Genomic DNA, 19,436 nt, shown 5'->3' on the forward strand with positions numbered 1-19,436 from the left:
TAGAACAGATTACAAAGAATAAAAATAATCTTCAATTAAAAAATTAAATAAAGCCAACAGTCCTACAACAAACTGTAAAAATGCAAGATTTAAGTCAAAGTTCATTTTAAATGAAAACTTCTAGGAGAAAACTATTTAAATTACTAAGAAAGTAATTTAGAGAAAAAAAGGATGAGCTATGAAGAGAGAGGAAAAGAGGAATTTATTAAGGCTTGCTTCAAATGAGGATTCATGATAAATTAGCTATCCTTGAACAATCAGGGTGGCACTGCAATAGAAATCGGCAGGTAGATAGTGAATTCTGGCTGGCTCAGTCTCTCTGGAATACTTTTATTCCTACATAAAAGTAATCAAAATGCCAATGCATACATATGGTACAACTTTAATCAACAGAAATATCTTTTCCACTTGAACACAAATATGCAAATGGTTGTATACCATTTCTTAGGCAGGAAAACAAAAGATGATACACATTTTTCAAAAATGAAGTGCACTAACAATATTTTATAGAACTTTGCTCAATAATGAATCGGCAATCAATGGATTGTAGAAATGATTATCTGCCAGTGCTTCTAAGCTTGAGACCACTTTTGCCGACGAGAACAGAGGCCTGGAGGACCATCCCAGGTTCCATTCTCATCAGCAAAGGCTTTTTGCAAAAATGACCGGACCCTATAAGGACGCAATCTCTCTCTAGGCCTTGGCAAGTCTTTGCTCCAGGCGAAACCATGGCAGAGAGGCTGGAGAGGACACAGTTCTGTTGATCATCGAGATCTACGTAAGGTAAGTGACCCGGTCGGGCAGGATGAGGGAGGGGGACGCACAAGATATTTCAGTGGGTTAGGGAAAGCATTAGGCTCCCCTCATGGCCTTCCCTACCTTGAGATACCTCATGTGCACTTAACAACCCACACATTCAATTAGCAAATGCATGGGCGAAAGCAGGGACTAATCACGCTTAAGTTATGTGATTCACTCCTACGAATCCTTGGGTTACAAATGTAATTGGCAGGCTCCATTACATTTGTAACACAAGGACTACTGGTAAATATTTTCTGTAAATAATAATAATAGCAATATACTTCTAGGAAAATATAGATAGGTTTTATTAAATGATTTCTAGATCAAGCAATTGTACCTGAACTCAGAAAACACTATGTTCTTCGTACTTTGGAAGTTTGACTACAGCTAACAAGTTACCAAAGAAATGGTTAATTTAAGTAGATGTTCTCATACTGAATGTGAATGTTAAATAAAAAACTAGTACAGTTTTTCCCATTTTCCCTTTCCATTTAAAGAGCTTCAGAAGACAACATAACATTCTTTTTTCATAAAAGACTCTGCTCAGGACCCTCAAAGATTTAACCAATGTTTGATAAAGACAGGTTGCCACTCATCAGAAGCACTACCCTAAAGCAAGACTTCTAAATAAAATCACATAAAAGTATATTTGGACAATGAATGAAGTATAGTGAGACATGGAAAAAGGCACAACTATTTACCAGTAATTAGATGTTCAGTGTAATTTACAAGTTCTGTTTTCAGTAACATTTCTATGAAATGGGCTTTAGGCTATTACTTTGTACAAGTACTGTTCAATACCCTCAAACACAATTCATTATAAAAAATATTATGCAGAATTACTGCAGAAATATAGACAATTTCAATTAATGAAAAATCAACAGGCAGCATCTTGGAAGCATCAATTCTGTGGAACATATATCAATTTATATATCATGGCTACATATATTAAAAAGTTACAGATGAAAAGGAAGGGTAATAATTTTAAAAAGTCAGGAATAATATTTAAAACTGTCCACTTCTTCTATATATTGGTAAGAGGCACAATTATATGCAAGGTTGTGCAGATTTTATTTCTTGGAGTATGATACGTTACATAAAACTATCCTTAAATAATTTACCTAGCGTCAGTTTTACTAATGATTTAGATTTTGCAGTGTATAGCATCCATGTGTTTTCAGATCTTATAATCATCCCAATTTTCCTACTTTTTAAAAATACTCTTAACTCTGATGTAGGGTTTCCAGAGATTCCTTTTACATGAGAAACAGTTTTAAACATATTTGCATGAAATCTTACCTGCTACCACTAGAGGTCAGCTTACTATAGCTGAAGAAATAGTATTTACTGAGCAATTTATTTAATTCAAATCAAAATTTTAACTGATCTTGATATATATTTTTTAAAAAGCAAATGAATGCGATTATATGATATTATTTAATGCATTTCCATTTTAAACATTATTTTGCTTACTTTATACACAATAGAAAACAAGCTAAGTCCTGAGCATATTCACACTAAATGATATACAAACACAGACTTGTGCTTGACATAATGTTCTGTTCTGTTACAAAACCTATGCTAATCTGATCTCATATAGTCTTTAATGAACAAACTTTGTCCAAAATAAAGTTTTCTACATTAATTTTTCTCTATAGCGTGCTATATTGAGCCATGTTAGTAAAATGCTAAACAGTAGACACAAGTCATGTAAACAGAATACATCCATTCCACTTAGCACAGATCAATTCTCATTCAAGTGTTAAGAGGATTCCAGTGGTTATAAATATTTTTAATTAATTATATTTAAATAATCTTCCACTCAAAGTATAAATATGCCTTAGTACATATACACCAATAATAATTTATTATAAGTAAAAAATGATATCTAAATGCTAAAGTCATCTCAATAACACCAATGCTCAGTGTGAAGCATGTTTAGCTTACCTGCTTCCTTGCACAGTGCTGCTAGGTCAGCGCCTACGTATCCATGGGCACTGTCTGCTAGTTGAGTCAAATCTGATGCTGACAGTGAGTGAGGAGTCTTACTGAGAACCTTCCTTAAGATGTCTAGTCGATCTTGAGAATTGGGAACTCCAATTTCTATCTCTTTATCAAAACGTCCTGGTCTGCGCAGGGCTGAATCTAGGGCATGAGGGCGATTGGTAGCTCCAAGAACTAAGAGCTGCCCTTCATTATTTTCCTAAAGGACAAAACAGTTTTACTGAAAACAGGTTTACTGTAAATTGTGGAAATGAATAGTACTGTAGAGGAAGCATCAGGGTAAAGATGGATAAGACTACTGTATCTTTTTAAAGCAGCCATAATATTTCACAAAAAATCAGCAAGAATTTCTCATTAAGTCCACAATCCCGTATACACATAAAGAGATTTGGTTCCTTTCAAAGTAACTCTAAGCTTATTGAAAACAATGATCTTGTTTTCTAAAGAGCTATACAAATCTTTGTTAAACCAGGCTCAGATAATTTATTAACACAGATTTTACATAATTCTGGAAAAACTCTCTACTAGTTTATCCTTATTTGCCACAAATTAAAATAATCAGGGTAATGCAGCAATTTGGATCAGAAGCCAAAAAGATGCTCTGAGATGATCACAATGTCACATCATCCTGGGAAAATATATCTTTCTCCTAAAAACCTGATATCATGGTGTGGACAATGGTTTTCGTATGGGTAGGGTGTCACAATTTATTTAACTATATGCGAATCTCATGGCTACCAGCAGATCATATCTTTAAAAAAAAAGGCAACAGGAGTAGCATGTGTACTCATGTCTTTTCCAAAACAGCCATTTTTTTAAAATTTACATTTATATCCCGCCCTTCTCCGAAGACTCAGGGCGGCTTACAGTGTGTAAGGCAATAGTCTCATTCTATTTGTATATTTACAAAGTCAACTTATTGCCCCCCCAACAATCTGGGTCCTCATTTTACCTACCTTATAAAGGATGGAAGGCTGAGCCAACCTTGGGCCTGGTGGGATTCGAGCCTGCAGTAATTACAGGCTGCTGTGTTTTAATAACAGGCTATCTTACAGCCTGAGCTACCACGGCCCATTGGCTTCAGATGCAAAGTGTTACAGATGCTTAAAACAACTAAAGGTGCCCTCTGTTCCTTTTAAAGGGAAAGCTACCATCTGGCTTGAACTGAGGATCTAAGTAATTTTAAGATTTTAGTAAGATGTACCATTCACTATGGAACAATTTCCAACCATGCAACACTGTGGTGTCTTCACATAATTAACTAGTTCTGGACTCTACCACCTAAGCCACGGGATTCAAACTCAATTGCGTCATGTGACATATTGTGACTTATCGCTACGTTTTTTTGCCTTTGCGGAGCTGGGGTAGGTGTGGCCTGCAAGTGACATATTCGGCCCGCAGGCCGCCAGTTTGACAGGCCTGACCTAAGCAATGTAGCTCCATCATGACACCTTCCATAGACAGAACAACGTATCAGGCACATCTATACTGCTATGTAATGTAAGCTTCAATTTCATAATTTGGAACCAAAATTGAGAAATAAATTTTGCCCCAAAGCATTCTTGGGCAAAACACCTAGTATACGTTATGAAATGTGCTCCACAGTCACAGAAGGGATGAGCAAAGAGACAAAGAGACTTACTGATCCAATGCCATCCATCAGTGTTAACAATGAAGCTACAATTCTTTTTTCAACTTCATTCTGAGCTTCTTCTCTCTTTGGACAGAGTGCATCAATTTCATCAATAAATATAATGGATGGCCGCCTTAACAAAAATGAGAAATAATATGTTTCTTGGAATACAAAATTAAAATGGAAATAATGGCAAAGCTCTTACAATATGCACACTAGAATAAATATGCATATAAAATGAAAAAATAAAGACATCCTCAAATTAAATTCAATATCTACAGACTATACAGGCATGTCCTACTTTTCAAAACATTATTGCCTTTTTCTAGGGCATTTTTTCCTAACTTATCTACTACCCCCGCACGTCAAACTCGCCACATCATATTGCCATCACATGACGTTTCATGACATTTTTCCCATTTGCAGAGCTGGGATGGGTGTGGCCTGTGCGTGACGCATCCTGCCCAGGGGCTGCCAGTTTGACGCCTCTGTACTAGCCTGTGACTTCATGGTAGCTTCCCATCAAATTACTAATTGGGTGACGGATCCCACTCTGCTTAACTTTTTTAAGATCAGCCAGAGATTGGGTGCTGCCACCTGCTATGACACTCAATAATCATATTGAATAATTCAAATATTCAGCTAATTACAATATTTCATGCTACAGTTAAGAGAATAAGAATATATCTTAAAACAGTGTATACATTCAAACACTAAACGTAGGCCAAAATTTGGAATACACACTCTTTAACCATCATAGAAATAAAAAGGTTATTCTTCCACAAAACATGAAAATAAATGAAATGAAAAAACAAACCAAAATACAATGGCTATGAAAACAGTATGGCACGCTGACATTTATACATTTCTACCAATTATCCTGGGGTATGGGCTTTTATATCTATCTATCTAACTATCATTTATCTATCCATCGACCCACCCAACCTATCTACCTACCTACCTACCTAGTACCTAGGTAAGCAGTATGACCCTTATGAGTATCAATCAGCCTACAGATATCTTACTGGTGTCCATCAGTCATGTTGACTTACATGACTTAATGTTTACAAAAATATTATTCTAACTATAAATAGTAAATGGCATTCAACAAAACAAATTCCAGCCTTTGGCATCGTTAGAATGCTTCTGGACTAAGCTGCATGTTCACTTTTGGGTGACTGTAAGTCAGTGCTTTCTTTGAAAGAAACTCCAACTGCCCAAGAAGAAAAACAAAGCTAAGTTGAAGTGCTAAAAAGCATGTTCTAATGATAGAAGAATTGGTAGGGAGGAATCTTAGTAGTTTGCCTTCTAAAAAAATAAACATTTTGTGAGCCCAGCAGCCATTTTTAAATAGAGAAACTGCCTCTCTTAGCAGCTATTTTATGAGGGCTCAAAAATATTTGCTCTAAATATGCCATTAGAGCAAAAAAGTTGCCTGCTTCTTAAGTTAAATCATCTGAAGTAACTTCACTGAAAGAACAGAAGCATACCGTAAAGAGGCTTCAGAAAATATCTGTCGTAATCTGGCTTCACTTTCACCATAAAATCTACAAGAAAATCAAACATAATTCAGTGTCAAAAGTCTGACCCTCATACAGTTTCCTATACAGGTACATTATTGTGTCAACATCTTGCTATAAATACATCATTGGTCCTTTGTTTACATTTACAGATATAGCTGTATCCTATCTGGGTAGCAAAGAGGCACATTGCTAATTTAAACTTAGATAAAGCAAGGCTGAAATAAATCAATAAAGGGCACTTACTTGCTAATTATTTCTGGACCATTAATTGTACAGAAGTGAGCTTCAACCTCATTTGCAATTGCTCTGGCTAGCAACGTCTTTCCTGTACCTGGGGGGCCATATAATAGCACTCCTCTGGGAGGTGGGATTCCTTCAGTGTCACACATAAACAGCAAAGAACTGAATTTAATTCTTGGACATTGTATATAGTTAAAAGTTCATAATCATGATAATAAAATTATCCCTATATTAACATTAAATTACTAATGAAATACTGTATTATATATGAAATATGTCATAATTATTATAAATTGTATTAGCTTTTAAAAACCATGCGAGTTTTTTTTTCATGAGCACAAGACAGTTAACATAGAAAGATTTTGTTACTCTTTCTGGATATGGACCTTTAAAGAAAGCTGCCCAATTCTAAGAGGAGTTTTTTTGGATGCCACCACAGAAAAACTATTGGGAAAAACTGATTTAGGCCATTAATTCATTCCATCTTATTTAACAAGCTATGGTTAAGCAAAACATTGCAGACAGAAAAAAACAATTAAGTCATTGTACAGCACTTGGGCAGGTGAAACAAAATATCAAAAGCGGTACCAGATCTGCCATTTTAAGAAAAACAAATGCATTTAAACTGTGCCTTACATTATTTGACAGGGTTACCAAATGAAGAATAGTAATTTATACCACACTTTTATATTATAAATATCCTACCGTATTTCCTAAATAGATCAGGCTGCTTCAAAGGAAGTTCAATCATTTCTTTTATAGTTTTCAGCTGGTTACTGAGTCCACCTATTGAATCATAAGTAACTTTTGGTTCAAGATTGCACTCTTCTGTCTTTTTGGCTTGTGGTTGATTGAAACTGATCCTAGTCCTTGATGATATGAAGTAAAATGTTTCCCAATTCTGTGACAGTCCGGTATTATCAGCCAAAGGTAATCCTTCACCTGCAAGACCTTTGTCACAGTCTTGTGATACGATTGATTCGGAATGAAGGTTAGACCCATCACTATCAAGTATTTCTGCTGGATCAGGACTCAATGCTTCATGGCCCATACTATTTAAAGAATCATTCATGGATATGTTATGATCCTCATGCTTACATGGAGTACTGGTAGATACTTCATTGTCTGTTACTACTAATTTTCCAAGCTCAACAGATAAATTGAAATGACTACTGGCTGAATTCTCCAGTGGTAATTCCTGTGGTATCTTTAAAACATGTTGCATTTCCAGCAACACACCATCCACTCCTTTCACCTTTGTAACCTTTAGATCACAAGATCGGCCATAGAAAGTAATTTGCAGGAAATTTCCTGGCAATACTATCTTTCCATCTGCAAAAGGAAGATTAAGAAAACCAATCAGATTTCTCACATAGTCTCTGTTTAAAATATTACTGCATAAAAGTATCTGTTAATAATAGCAATACATCAAGAAATATAATAATTTTCAAAACAAAAGCAATGATCTTGGTGATCTAACTGCCAGTTCTCAAATTTTAAAAAAGGTTGCATTTCCTATAGTCTTGGTAAACTTTAACAATAAAATAATTGTCAGTCTTTTAGAAGGACTGGCAAAATGGGGATACCATATCCTACTCTTATACTTGCTTTTAGCATCCAAAATTAATTTACTGTGATATATTAAGATATATTAATATACACAGAAAATTAGACTACATGGTGCAGAAATCCAACTGAGAAGCTCAGAAAGGTTACTTTTAACAAGTAACATATGAGCCTGTTTTGAGGTCAGAACAACCTATTTAACAGCATGTGGGTGTTCTGGAATGCTGACACTATTTTTGAATAGCACTTTCCTTTTTAAGAGAATATTCTATGCACTTTTAAAAGGCAGCCTCTTCAAACTGGATAGTTATAAAGTTTCAAATGCAGTATTTTCACCTATTCTTGATTCTCTTAATTCAGAGTGGTTTATTGGATCTCTGTAAAACTCAGAAATCCGAAACGTTTGACTACAGGAGAGACAGAAATTTATATGTATTTAATATCTAAAACTACAATATAAAGCAGAAATCAGAAATTAAATCCATACCTAAGTTTCTCAAAAGGCTAATGGACAAGTCTTCAGTATCGATACAGTCATTTTTAACCCTAAGAAAAAAATAAATAAAATAATCATTGATAAAACTTAACAAATACCATTATTTCAAGAACATCAAATGTACTCCAATGTAAGAAATAAATTAGGCTCCTGCAAAAGTGACTTCATACAGCAATTCTCACGCAGATATTTGTTATACTGGTTCTTAGTATCACTACATGGGCTCATAGAAAGTACTGCTATGCAGTATCTGCTAATTCAATACATAGAATCTTAAATCCAAGCTTTAAAAATATTTTGTATAACAGAAATTATTAAGCTAACATCAGTAGGAAGTGCACTAAACGCAGAGTTTATCTCCTACCTACCTACCTACAATAGCAATTCTGGATAAATGTCCAGCCAATTTGAAACCAGCAATACAAATTTTGTCAATATTCTTATATTGATGCTTCTTCTTTTCCTGACATTTCCTGACATTCCACGCCCGATGTTCACTTCCCAGTAGATGTTTCACTTATATACTTCTGATTATTTTCTTTCCAAGACAGCCTTTGCTGCAACCAGATTACTTTTATATAATGTTTCCATCTTGGGATATGCCATTAAGGGCTAGAAATTTCTCCTCAAGGGAATTTTGGAAGCATTATCTGGGGAGATTCTAAAGATGAAAACCAAAGATACAAGAAAAACAAATATATAGGGATTTAGACAATAAGAGAAATTAAAAAACCAACCAGGAAGCAAATGGAGAAAAGAAGTCTTCAACAGTCAAATAGCAATGTTAACCTAGTACAGGGGTCAGCAACCTGTGGCTCTGGAGGCGCATGTGTCTCTTTCACCCCTCTCCTGCAGCTCCCTGTCACTCAAAATATGTGTCACAATTGCCAATGTACGACACCTGCCAGCATGTGATTTATTGAGCTTTTCAACTCCGGTAGGCCAACCATGGATAAATCCAAGAAAAGTTTCAGAAGAAAACAGAATATTTAATTCAACTACAGGGCCGGTTTAGCTCACGCTGGTAAAGCCTGTTATTAAGAACACAGTAGCCTGCAATTAGTGCAGGTTCGAGCCCGGCCCAAGGTTGACTCAGCCTTCCATCCTTTATAAGGTAGGTAAAATGAGGACCCAGATTGTTGGGGGGGCAATAAGTTGACTTTGTAAAAATATACAAATAGAATGAGACTATTGCCTTATACACTGTAAGCCCCCCTGAGTCTTCGGAGAAGGGCGGGGTATAAATGTAAACAAAAAAAAAAAATATGCTAGTTTTGTGGTCGCTCAGGAAATAGTCAGGCACGGGAAGGGTTTTGTGGCTCCTAGTATTTTCTTTTCTGTGGGAAATGGGTCCAAATGGCTCTTTGAATGGCTCTTTCTGACAATCAGCTATGCCGTATGGTTTAGAAATCCTGCTTTCTAGCGAAGCTAAATCACTCAGAACAGCTGATTCCCCCCCTCACTGTTCTACTTACCGTCCCAAGCCTCCTTTTGGTGGATATTGCGCATGCATGCACAGCATGCGTATGGCAAGCATTTAGCGCACACTACGCATGTGTGGCCAGCAAACTGGTAGCAAACTGGTTCAGATTTCATCATTGCTACATACCATGGTTCTTTGCACAACACTGTATATATGTTTATCTGCAGTTTTCCTTTAACAACCAACATATTTTGTGGACAGTGTAATGAGTGGGTCAATTTTTTACACAGTGATAACAATAATAATACAATTACATGTACATAGTTTTTATCTTCCAACTTCTAATCTTAACATGCTCATTATAATTATAATATATTCTTTTATGTATAACACTTTTTTCCCAATCTGTACTCCCCCCACCACTTTTTCAGGTTCTTCCATATTCACCTCTTTTATCTTTAAACAGTACTATTCTCTCTTTATAATCCTTTATCGCTTCTCCAAAAATATATTTTAACATACATTTCTTTATACAATGTGTTTGTTGACCCGTTAAGTCACCAATATTTTAATATTTTAAATATTACTCAAATTCCACCATATTTCCAATATCTGAGTTTTCTATAAACACCAATAAAACCATTTATTAATAAAATGTAATCGGTCCTGCGATTATATCTGAGTCTCCTGAATTTGTAATTTTTAAAAGCTATAAATCTCATTATATTTTTTGTGCACTGTTAATCATAATAACACATTTAAATATGTCTAATCACAATCTTCTACCTCCTAACCCTGGTATATTTATGGTTATAATAAATTATATATCTATATATGTTATTACTTTCCCCAGTTTATACTTTCTATTTGTTTCTATTAGTTTTTAATACAATCACGGTATTACAAGATATTATGTCTCTATCCATCATTTCTCAGCCTTTCTAGAATTCCATCATTTATTGACTTTTTGGTGATTCTTTTATATTTCTCTCTTGGGATCCTATATTTCTTTCTAATATTTTTACATAGACTGAATGTTCCCTCTGCCTTACCCCTTATCTCCTTCTGCTACATCATTTGGATGCCCATCCATAACCCTTTCATTATTTTGGGAAGTCTTGTTTTTTTTTTCTCTCTGTGCTAATGTAAGCTCTTAAGAAATTATCTATTCGATTCTTAGATTTTATTGTTATTGTCTTTTTAGTGGTTTTGTTTTCTTGTAGCTTATTTTGATTTGTCTCCTCCACCATTCCTTCTGATTTCTCATCTATCTTTTGAATATTTTGTTCATCTTTTCCCACCATTTGTTGAGGGTCTTCTACACTCACTTCTTTATCTTTGGACAATCATCTCCTTATGATTCTTTGTCACACTTTCATAAAAACTTTTAGCTATCATTAACATTTCATTATAGAACTTTATTGTCTCCTGGTGAGTCATTTTGTACCAAATTAGTATATTAAAAATTACTCAATATATCTCTAAAATTCCAGTGTCCCAATATCTAAAAAAATTCAATTATTAATAAAATTTATAAATCCCAGAATTATTCCTTCAAATCCCCTAGCTTTCTAGTCCTTAAAAGCTATATATACTTTACAGTCTTTATAATTTCCACTTTCCCAATTGTCCAAATTTTAGTGTCTTATTTGTCTTTTCTTCTTTTTCTCTTTTTTTCTCGCTTTTCTTCTTTTCCCTCGTAGGATGATCAAATGAATCAAATCCAGCTTAGCCCACCAGGTTTCCTCAAATCTTTCAAATCGACCTTTCAACGAACAGTTCAATAAAGTTTTGGTATTTATAGTTCAATTGCTTTAAGAATCTTCAAACAGCTCAGTAGATATTTCCAAGACTCCAAATCACCTACTAAGATAAAGTTCAAGGTCAAATAGCCTTCCAGATGTTGTTTGCTTTCTCTCCTTTCATCACTTTCAATCAAATTTCCAACGTTGCAGTAATCTTCCTCCTCCAGTAGATGGCTCCTCTGCTCCCAATTCCAGCATTCAACAGAGTGTAAAAGTCAAAACAGCTGACTATCAGGGTTTGAAAGTAGTTTAGAAAAGCAATTTCCCCCAATAATCACTTTTCACATATTTTTCCAGGCTTTGTGTGTTTTAAAATATCCTTTAAATATTGCTTTTGCATCTGAGTCTTTAATCTTTAGTCTTTCTCTTTAATTTTTAGTCTTTAATCCTTCTCCATAAATCCAATTGTCGCTTTCTTACTATTTGGATATTGTTTTTAAATTTTTAACTTGGGTTAAATCTTTGGTGGGAAAGTTGGAACTTATCTCACCCAGTTTCACTGCTCTGTCCACGCACCACTCCAGCACAAGATCTTAGTGTCCTGGTTGTCCCAGCTTGTGACAGACCAAGATGGCCATCGTCCTATTACTGTTTGGGAGAGCTTTTTTCAGTTCAATGAGGAAATTGTGATTTCATGATTGACAAAGCACCTCTCCTTTCTTCATCACCCCTCCAGGATGGCTTAACCCAATAGGGTCTCCCAGCAAGCAGTTGCTGGCTGCATTTCACGGAGCCCAGTGGACCTCCACTATTTTCCAGGCATCCCCGCCATGACTTCAACTCGAACACACCAGACTCAAGGTTGACTTAGGCTCAAGGTTGTGTCAGCCATCTATCCTTCCTAGGTTGGTAAAACGAGGACCCAGATTGTTGGGGGCAATAAACTGACTCTGTAAACCGCTTAGAGGACTGTAAAGCACTGTAAAGCAGTATATAAGTCTAGGTGCTATTGCTATTTAAGAGCAAAGTGTTTGTAATCTAAGCTTTCTGAAGGGAATTACACTTTACAGAAATGCACTACATATAACGTACTTAATTTATTCAGCAATTTAGATTTGAGTTACAAAGGTATTCTGGGGAGTAAGAGAGAAGGTACACAACACAAATATACCTGCTCTTCATATCTGCCATGGGATCTTAAGAAAAGACAAACTGCTTTAAATTGCTACAATTGTGCTCTCCACACACTCCAAATTTCTCTTCCAGAACTCAGATCTGAAGCAGTGCAAACGTCCTGACATGCAATGCCACAGTTTTAAATATGAGAAAAACTAAGGTCTTTAAAATAAATTTCATTATGATCACATGAAACTCCTTCATCACAAAATTCACTCAAAGTCACAATAAATTAGAAACCTGAACATAGGTAATAATGTAAAATGCAAGGATATCAACATACCCCAGCTTTACTTCCACTTCCTCGGCCTGAAGTACAGCACCAGTCACAGGCTGGACAAAGACCGTATCACCGGGTTCCACCTTCAGGTTCTTCTGTGTAATTGCACTTAAGCCAATTTTTTTACCAGGGAAGCCTGCAACAGGCCATGCTGTGCAAACCTAACCAAAACAATAGAAAATAATCCATCTAGTGTCATCCCTTTCAAGAAAAATAAAATACACTATTACATAAACAAACCCCCTGCATGTACAAATACACATAGAACTGATAAGAAAACAAACGCTACCTCTTGCTTCCCATTTGTACTGGTAAGCAGCACTGGACGCCCTATGCAAATATTTGTTAGCTTCATGTTGTTAAGTGCCAACTGCACAAAAGATCCTCTATATATTTTGGGAACTTTGTCATCTTCTAAAATTAAAGAGAAAAATACAATTATACATGTACTTATAATTTGGTTGATCTAAAATCTTTAAGAATAAAGTGCAGATTATCTTAAAATCAGTATAAGAACAGAACATGATATGCAATATATCTTTGATTTAGAACATAAACCATGTTTGTGCCATTCAATTAACTGTTACAAGAGCAACAACAATCTGATGTTCAACAAACCTTGCCCGTGTTGTTCTACTAAAGTTCTATTTTATGCTGTCCTAAAAATTAATTATTAGAGTTCAAGGAGAATTCTCATGTGGACATGAGAATGTCATGTGAAAAATTGGTCATAAGTAATTTTTTTTCAGTGCCATTGTAACTTCAAACTGTCACTAAATGAACTATTGTAGGTTGAGAACTACCTGTATTGAGGGATCATTGAGGAACAACTTCCAAACCATAGCTATCATGCAAATACTTAACCATCATAATGCAGTTAACTTTGAATAGAATTAATGAGAAATGTGATGTATGTTCATTCATTGTAACACAACTCAACAAACTTAGTTACAATGCCCGATCTGCCTCCAAAGAACTCCAAGGAACAAAGAACACTGGAGTAGTCAACAAGAAGTGGCAGAATTCTTGTTAATTTCATTCCAAATCCAACATATCCCAAATTGGTTAAATGTCGCAAAGTTAAGGCACCCAAAATAGTTTATGGAAGGACACTAGATGGCAGAGTAGTAAGAAAAAGAACTGCAAAGCCTCAAATGAATATCTATAAAAAGTATAGCTGCATGAATTTACTTGACCTACCAGCAGTTGAAAACCTATAATGTATTCATTGGGCAACAAGACTGGTGTAGAATCCAACTCTTTTCCCCACTTTTAAAGACAGATCTGGTGTCTGTTGTCTTCCGAAAGATCACTATACGTTAGACATTATGCAGGCAGGTATATTATGTTGAAGCCAGAGGCCTGGTCACAAAGCAGTTCAAGTCAAAATCACCATACAGAGTAGAACCCAACAACTAGAAGGAAAGGCAGGGGAGATGCTTGAAACAACCTAAGCAGGCAAAAAGGAATTTGGCATATCCTAGCCCCCAACTGTGGCATTCCATAACTGTGAACTTACAGAAAATTCACATGGCATGACCTGTTTTGGAAAATGATACCAACTATTTAAAACTGGAGCAACTAATTACAACTTTAAGCTACTGTAGTCCTGATCTGAACTGGTGATGAGTTGAATAGAAGCATTCTGAGGATCTCCAGCAAAGCAATTCTGGCTTTCCCAACAGGTAGTGAGGATGAGATCTACATTTGTCCTAAATTTATACTAAAAAAAAAAATAAATTGCATTCCATCTCATGTAGTTCCAGCTACCTGCAACGTTCAACACATGAATTTAAAAAATAAGTTTTATATTAAGCATTGCACAAAAAAAAAGTGTGTGTGTGTGTGATCACAAACATGCAAACAGCATCTGGGAGCCTCTGTGGCTTAATAGTGTTTGATTTGGACGGAGATTGCCAGACTTTTGAGCCCCAACTCAACTCGTTCCGGGAATGAAGTACTCGGTGTATTTCCGTATATCGCAGTTATTTCTTAAGATAACATCTATTATGTGATGGAGTGATGCTATAACTGCCGCAAGAATCTTGCAAGAGCCACATGTTTCCGTCGCAACAACCAGAGTGACCGTCCTACGGTGCTTAAGATTCCTCGATGCTTTTCCCAACCTAGCCTACCTTATAGGCTTGTTGAGAGCATGAGCGATCCCTGCGAACCCGCGCGCGTTACCAGCATCCTACCCTTGTCCAAAAAGTCTGCGACCAACAGACTCTGCCACCCGAGGGGTTCTTGGGCTGCGTCTCGTTCGTCGAGAGCCGAGTTCTTTTCCGAAGGAGCCCGTTTCTTGCTTTTCCTCTTGCTGGAAGAGGACATTGCAAGAATTCAGCGAAGAAGCTGGAAGGCGGAGGCAGCGCCGCTTCAACCGTATTTGGACCACGAGCGCGGCTTCTTCCCCGGAAGACAAAATGCGCTCGAAGAGATATTAAAGAGTTAGAGAACATCGATTCAAGACCGACTATGCAGCAAATTAAAGTATTGAGAAAGTAAGTTTCAGGCGCTAAAAAACGCCGCTCTGTCCACTCGAGGCGTTTTTAAAGAGTCAAATGTTCCTGATCACAACCGTAAAAGATATTCGAATACTAATGTGCTTTTCTTTTATTTTTTTAGGAAGTGACACCGAATATCACTCTTCATTTTTAGAGTCTAGGGATGCTCAGTAGCAGGGAGCGGATGTTGTTCTATATTATATCTCTATGGATAACTCACAGCTGGTTATGTTCTATGTAATGCCGGAAGTTTTTCCGAAATGCGGCGTCCCTGAAGAGCCTTCGCTTCATTTACCCCAATAGGGGGATGGTTGCAATGCTGATCTTTTCGTTTAGTCACTTCCTGGGCTAAACTGTTTATTCCAAGGGTCTCCAACCTTGGTTCCTTTAAGACTTGTGGACTTCAACTCCCAGAGTCCCTCAGCCAGCAAAGCTGAGTAACTCTGGGAGTTGAAGTCCACAAGTCTTAAAGGGACCAAGGTTGGAGACCCCTGGTTTATTCGGCTACCTGAGGCAGAAGATATTACTTTAAATAAGATTAATTGCAGGTGATAAAATCCTAAACTCAGCCGTATTAAATGAAATGATTAGCTTCCCTGTGCTTTGTGGAATTTGTTTCTAGTTAATCTTAACCTTACTAGTTAATATTCGATTAAGTTTTAGAGTGTAATCGTATACTGTACCCTCAACCTGAAACGAATTTCAGATTAGCGGATGTTAAATCACAGCCTCGATTTTAAATATTTATTCAAAATTAACTTAACCTAAATATTTCCCCATAATTCGATTCTGATCATTTTATTCCACCAGACTTGATATCCTGGGTCTAGAAAACTTGAAACTTCGTCGCCTTCGACAGGACCTGGGTTTAGCTCATAGAATCATCCGTTATAATGTCCTTCCTGCCAATGACTACTTCAGTTTCAACTACAATAACACAAGAGCTACCAACAGATTTAAATTTAATGTCAACCGCACCAGTTTAGATTGCAGGAAACACGATTTCTGTAACAGATCTATGCTTGGAATGCATTACCTGACTTTGTGGTCTCTTCTCATAACCCCAAAAGTTTTATTAAAAATCTATCCACTGTTGACCTCACCACATTCCTAAGAGGACTCTAAGGGGCGTGCATAAGAGCACAAATGTGCCTACCGTTCCTGTCCTATTGTTTCTTCCCCTATATATATATATATGCTTATACTACCTTGTTTCTCCTCATATATATGTTTAAATATATTATATAATCTTTTGTGTTATGCTTGTTATGCTTGTGTATATTGTTATGACAAAATTAAATAAATAAATAAATAAATTTTCATTAGCGTTCTGAGGCATTTTAACAGTAACAGAGTTGGAAGGAACCTTGGAGGTCATCTAGTCCAACCCCCTGCTCACGCAGGAGACTTTTACTAGGGATTCGAACTGCCGAACTGCCGACCTTTCTGATAGACAATTTTTGTTTTAGGTCGCTTTTCTTTTTCGGTCTGCTCATTTGCTATTATATTGCTTATTCGAATTATATAAAACAGGCATTATAGTGCAAAATTTCCGTCGTGTGGAGTCCTTGGTGTTCTCTGAGCTGCTGTTTGTTCGCTGACGGTTGATTACCTAATCACGCTGATGATATTACCCAGTCAGGTAATGAAACATCTGCAACTGATTATCCTATTCGTAATAGGTTATTTTCAAATACAGCCTCTGGCAATATCAATATATTTTCTAGCAATATATCAGTATATATTCTGGCAATATTAATATATAGAAGAACATTCTACGAACAATAGCTTTGGCTTTGGTTTATTCTGCTGCTGAATATTGTGCCAGTGTGTGGCTTAACACCACTCACACTCAAATGATTGGTATCCAACTCCGCGTATCATTTCTGGTGCATCGCATCCCTCTCCTGTGCGCTGGTTATCAGTATTTATCAATCTCATACTGGCCCACATTAAAAAAAGCAAGCTGTCATTTGGCTAAGATCAAGGATACTGAACAACAAGGCTCCCTATTTACCAGGACAATGTGCAGTCCATCACAAGATTAAAATCCCCTAAACCAGCTTGAAAAACAGCTATTTTTTCACCATTGAATTTCATTTTGTAACGCCCAATGTTCAAGTCTGTCAAGATCCTTCTGTATCTTAAGCCTATCTTCTGGAGTGTTGGCTATTCCGGAGTGTTATTCTGGAGTGTTGGCTACAGTATGTTTAAAAGTTTGCATATTAGTACCACACTTGCAACAAGGAGTATCTTTCCATCCCCACTGATAGTAGGATGGAGGCATGTCTTCCAGTATTCCAATTTGACCAGAACTAAGCAGGTCAAAACTAGGTGAGGGATTCTAATGGTGAGGCCACAAGAAGGTACTTTGGACCATTCCTCTGTCCAAGCATTCTCGGGCTTAAACTGGTAGATTTAAAGTGAAAGTAAGGTTCTACATTTAGGCAAGAAAAACAAAATGCACAAGTACATTATATGTGGTAACTTGCTCAATAGTAGTAACTGTGAGAGGACTCTTGGAATCCTAGTGGAAAACCATTTAAATATGAGCCAGCAGTGTGCTGCAGCTGTCAAAAAAGCCAATACAGTTCTAGCTGCATAAACAGAGGGATAGAATCAAGATCACGTGAATTGTTAATACCACTTTATAATGCCCTGGTAAGACCACACTTGGAATACTGCATCCAGTTTTAGTTGCCACGATGTAAAAAAGATGTGGAGAGACTAGAAAGAATGCAGAGAAGAGCAACAACGATGATTAGGCAACTGGAGGCTAAAACATGAAGAACGGCTGCAAGAACTGGGTATGTCTAGTTTAATGACGAAAAGGACTAAGGGAGACATGATAGCAGTGTTCCAATATCTCAAGGGCTGCCACAAAGAAGAGGGAGTCAAGCTATTCTCCAAAGCACCTTTGCTCCAAAGCAAAGGATAGGACAAGAAGCAATGGCTGGAAACTAATCAAGGAGAGAAGCAACCTAGAACTAAGGAGAAAATTCCTGACAGAACAATTAATCAGTAAAATAACTTGCCTCCAGAAGTTTTAAATGTTCAACACTGGAAGTTTTTAAGAAGAGATTGGATAACTATTTGTCTGAAATGGTATAGGGCCATGATGGCGAACCTAAGGCATGCATGCCACAGGTGTCATGCAGCATCCTCTCTGTGGGCATGTGAGCCATCGCCCCAGTTTAGCTGTGCCGTGCATGTGCGTGCGCCTCCCACCAGCCAGCTGTCATCAGGTCTCTACCACGCATGCGCGGGGGGCGGGCGCATGCACATGCATGGGGGGTGGGGCACCTATAGGGAGCATGCGCACATGTGCAGGGGGCGTGCACACACGCACCGGGGCTGGGGCGCAGGCGTGTGTGCGTGCGCACGCTTTGGGCACTCGGTCTGGAAAAGATTAGCCATCACTAGTATAGGGTTTCCTGCCTAAGCAGGGGTTTGGACTAGAAGACCTCGAAGGTCCCTTCCAACTCTGTTATTCTAATTCTAATTGTGCAAGATTGCCCACAATGTGCGTTCTCTGAATTGGAATCCAGTTATAAGGCCACTGCCATACCCCCATGAAACTTTTACTTCTAATTACATGGCCTGTGAATATATGTTTACTTCAGTCATGTTCCCATCATAAATAAATAATATATAAATAAATATAATAGTATACAGAAGTTTTGAAGGAAGTAAAAAAATATTGTAAGATCTAAGACCAAATTAATGCCTTTTTTTTTTTAGTCTGGCACTGTCTAGAAGTGTTGGACTTCAATTCCCAGAATTCCTAAACTGGAAAATGTTGGAACCTAAATCTGATGCATCTCAGATTTCAGAGATCAGGAACTCGACACCAAAGTTTGATATTATAATTTATTTTACTATGAAATGTATTCATTAAATGTACGCGGCCGCCCATCTCGTGTACAGAGTATATTACAATCTTCTCCACGGTAGAGAGTGGAAAGAAATTTGGAACTGTAAGAAAAGCCTTGCCCGAGCCAACTTTTCCAACTGGAGCAGCCGCACGGAAGTCCAATCTGTGAGT

At 36.9% G+C, this 19,436-nt stretch overlaps 1 protein-coding gene across 5 annotated transcripts in view; it reads right to left on the reverse strand.

Moving 5' to 3' along the window:
* The window catches only part of AFG2A (AFG2 AAA ATPase homolog A), a 144,742-nt gene extending 129,419 nt beyond the window's left edge, over positions 1–15,323 (reverse strand). The window contains exons 1-10 of one of the 5 annotated variants that reach the window (XM_058192956.1): positions 15,086–15,221; positions 14,088–14,302; positions 13,177–13,301; positions 12,891–13,048; positions 8,255–8,313; positions 6,907–7,533; positions 6,205–6,334; positions 5,929–5,985; positions 4,448–4,571; positions 2,749–3,004 (exon numbers count right to left, since the gene is read on the reverse strand). In XM_058192956.1, the coding sequence (XP_058048939.1) occupies positions 2,749–3,004; positions 4,448–4,571; positions 5,929–5,985; positions 6,205–6,334; positions 6,907–7,533; positions 8,255–8,313; positions 12,891–13,048; positions 13,177–13,242 (1,477 nt within the window). In that variant the 5' untranslated portion in view covers positions 13,243–13,301; positions 14,088–14,302; positions 15,086–15,221. Of the gene's footprint in view, positions 1–2,748; positions 3,005–4,447; positions 4,572–5,928; positions 5,986–6,204; positions 6,335–6,906; positions 7,534–8,254; positions 8,314–12,890; positions 13,049–13,176; positions 13,302–14,087; positions 14,303–15,022 lie in introns of all 5 variants that reach the window. The other 4 variants (XM_058192952.1, XM_058192955.1, XM_058192957.1 and 1 more) reach the window with 4 other exon arrangements.
* Between the last annotated feature and the right edge of the window lie 4,113 nt (positions 15,324–19,436).

The sequence above is a fragment of the Ahaetulla prasina genome, chromosome 8, assembly GCF_028640845.1.
Source record: "Ahaetulla prasina isolate Xishuangbanna chromosome 8, ASM2864084v1, whole genome shotgun sequence".
Classification (NCBI taxonomy): Eukaryota; Metazoa; Chordata; class Lepidosauria; order Squamata; family Colubridae; genus Ahaetulla; species Ahaetulla prasina.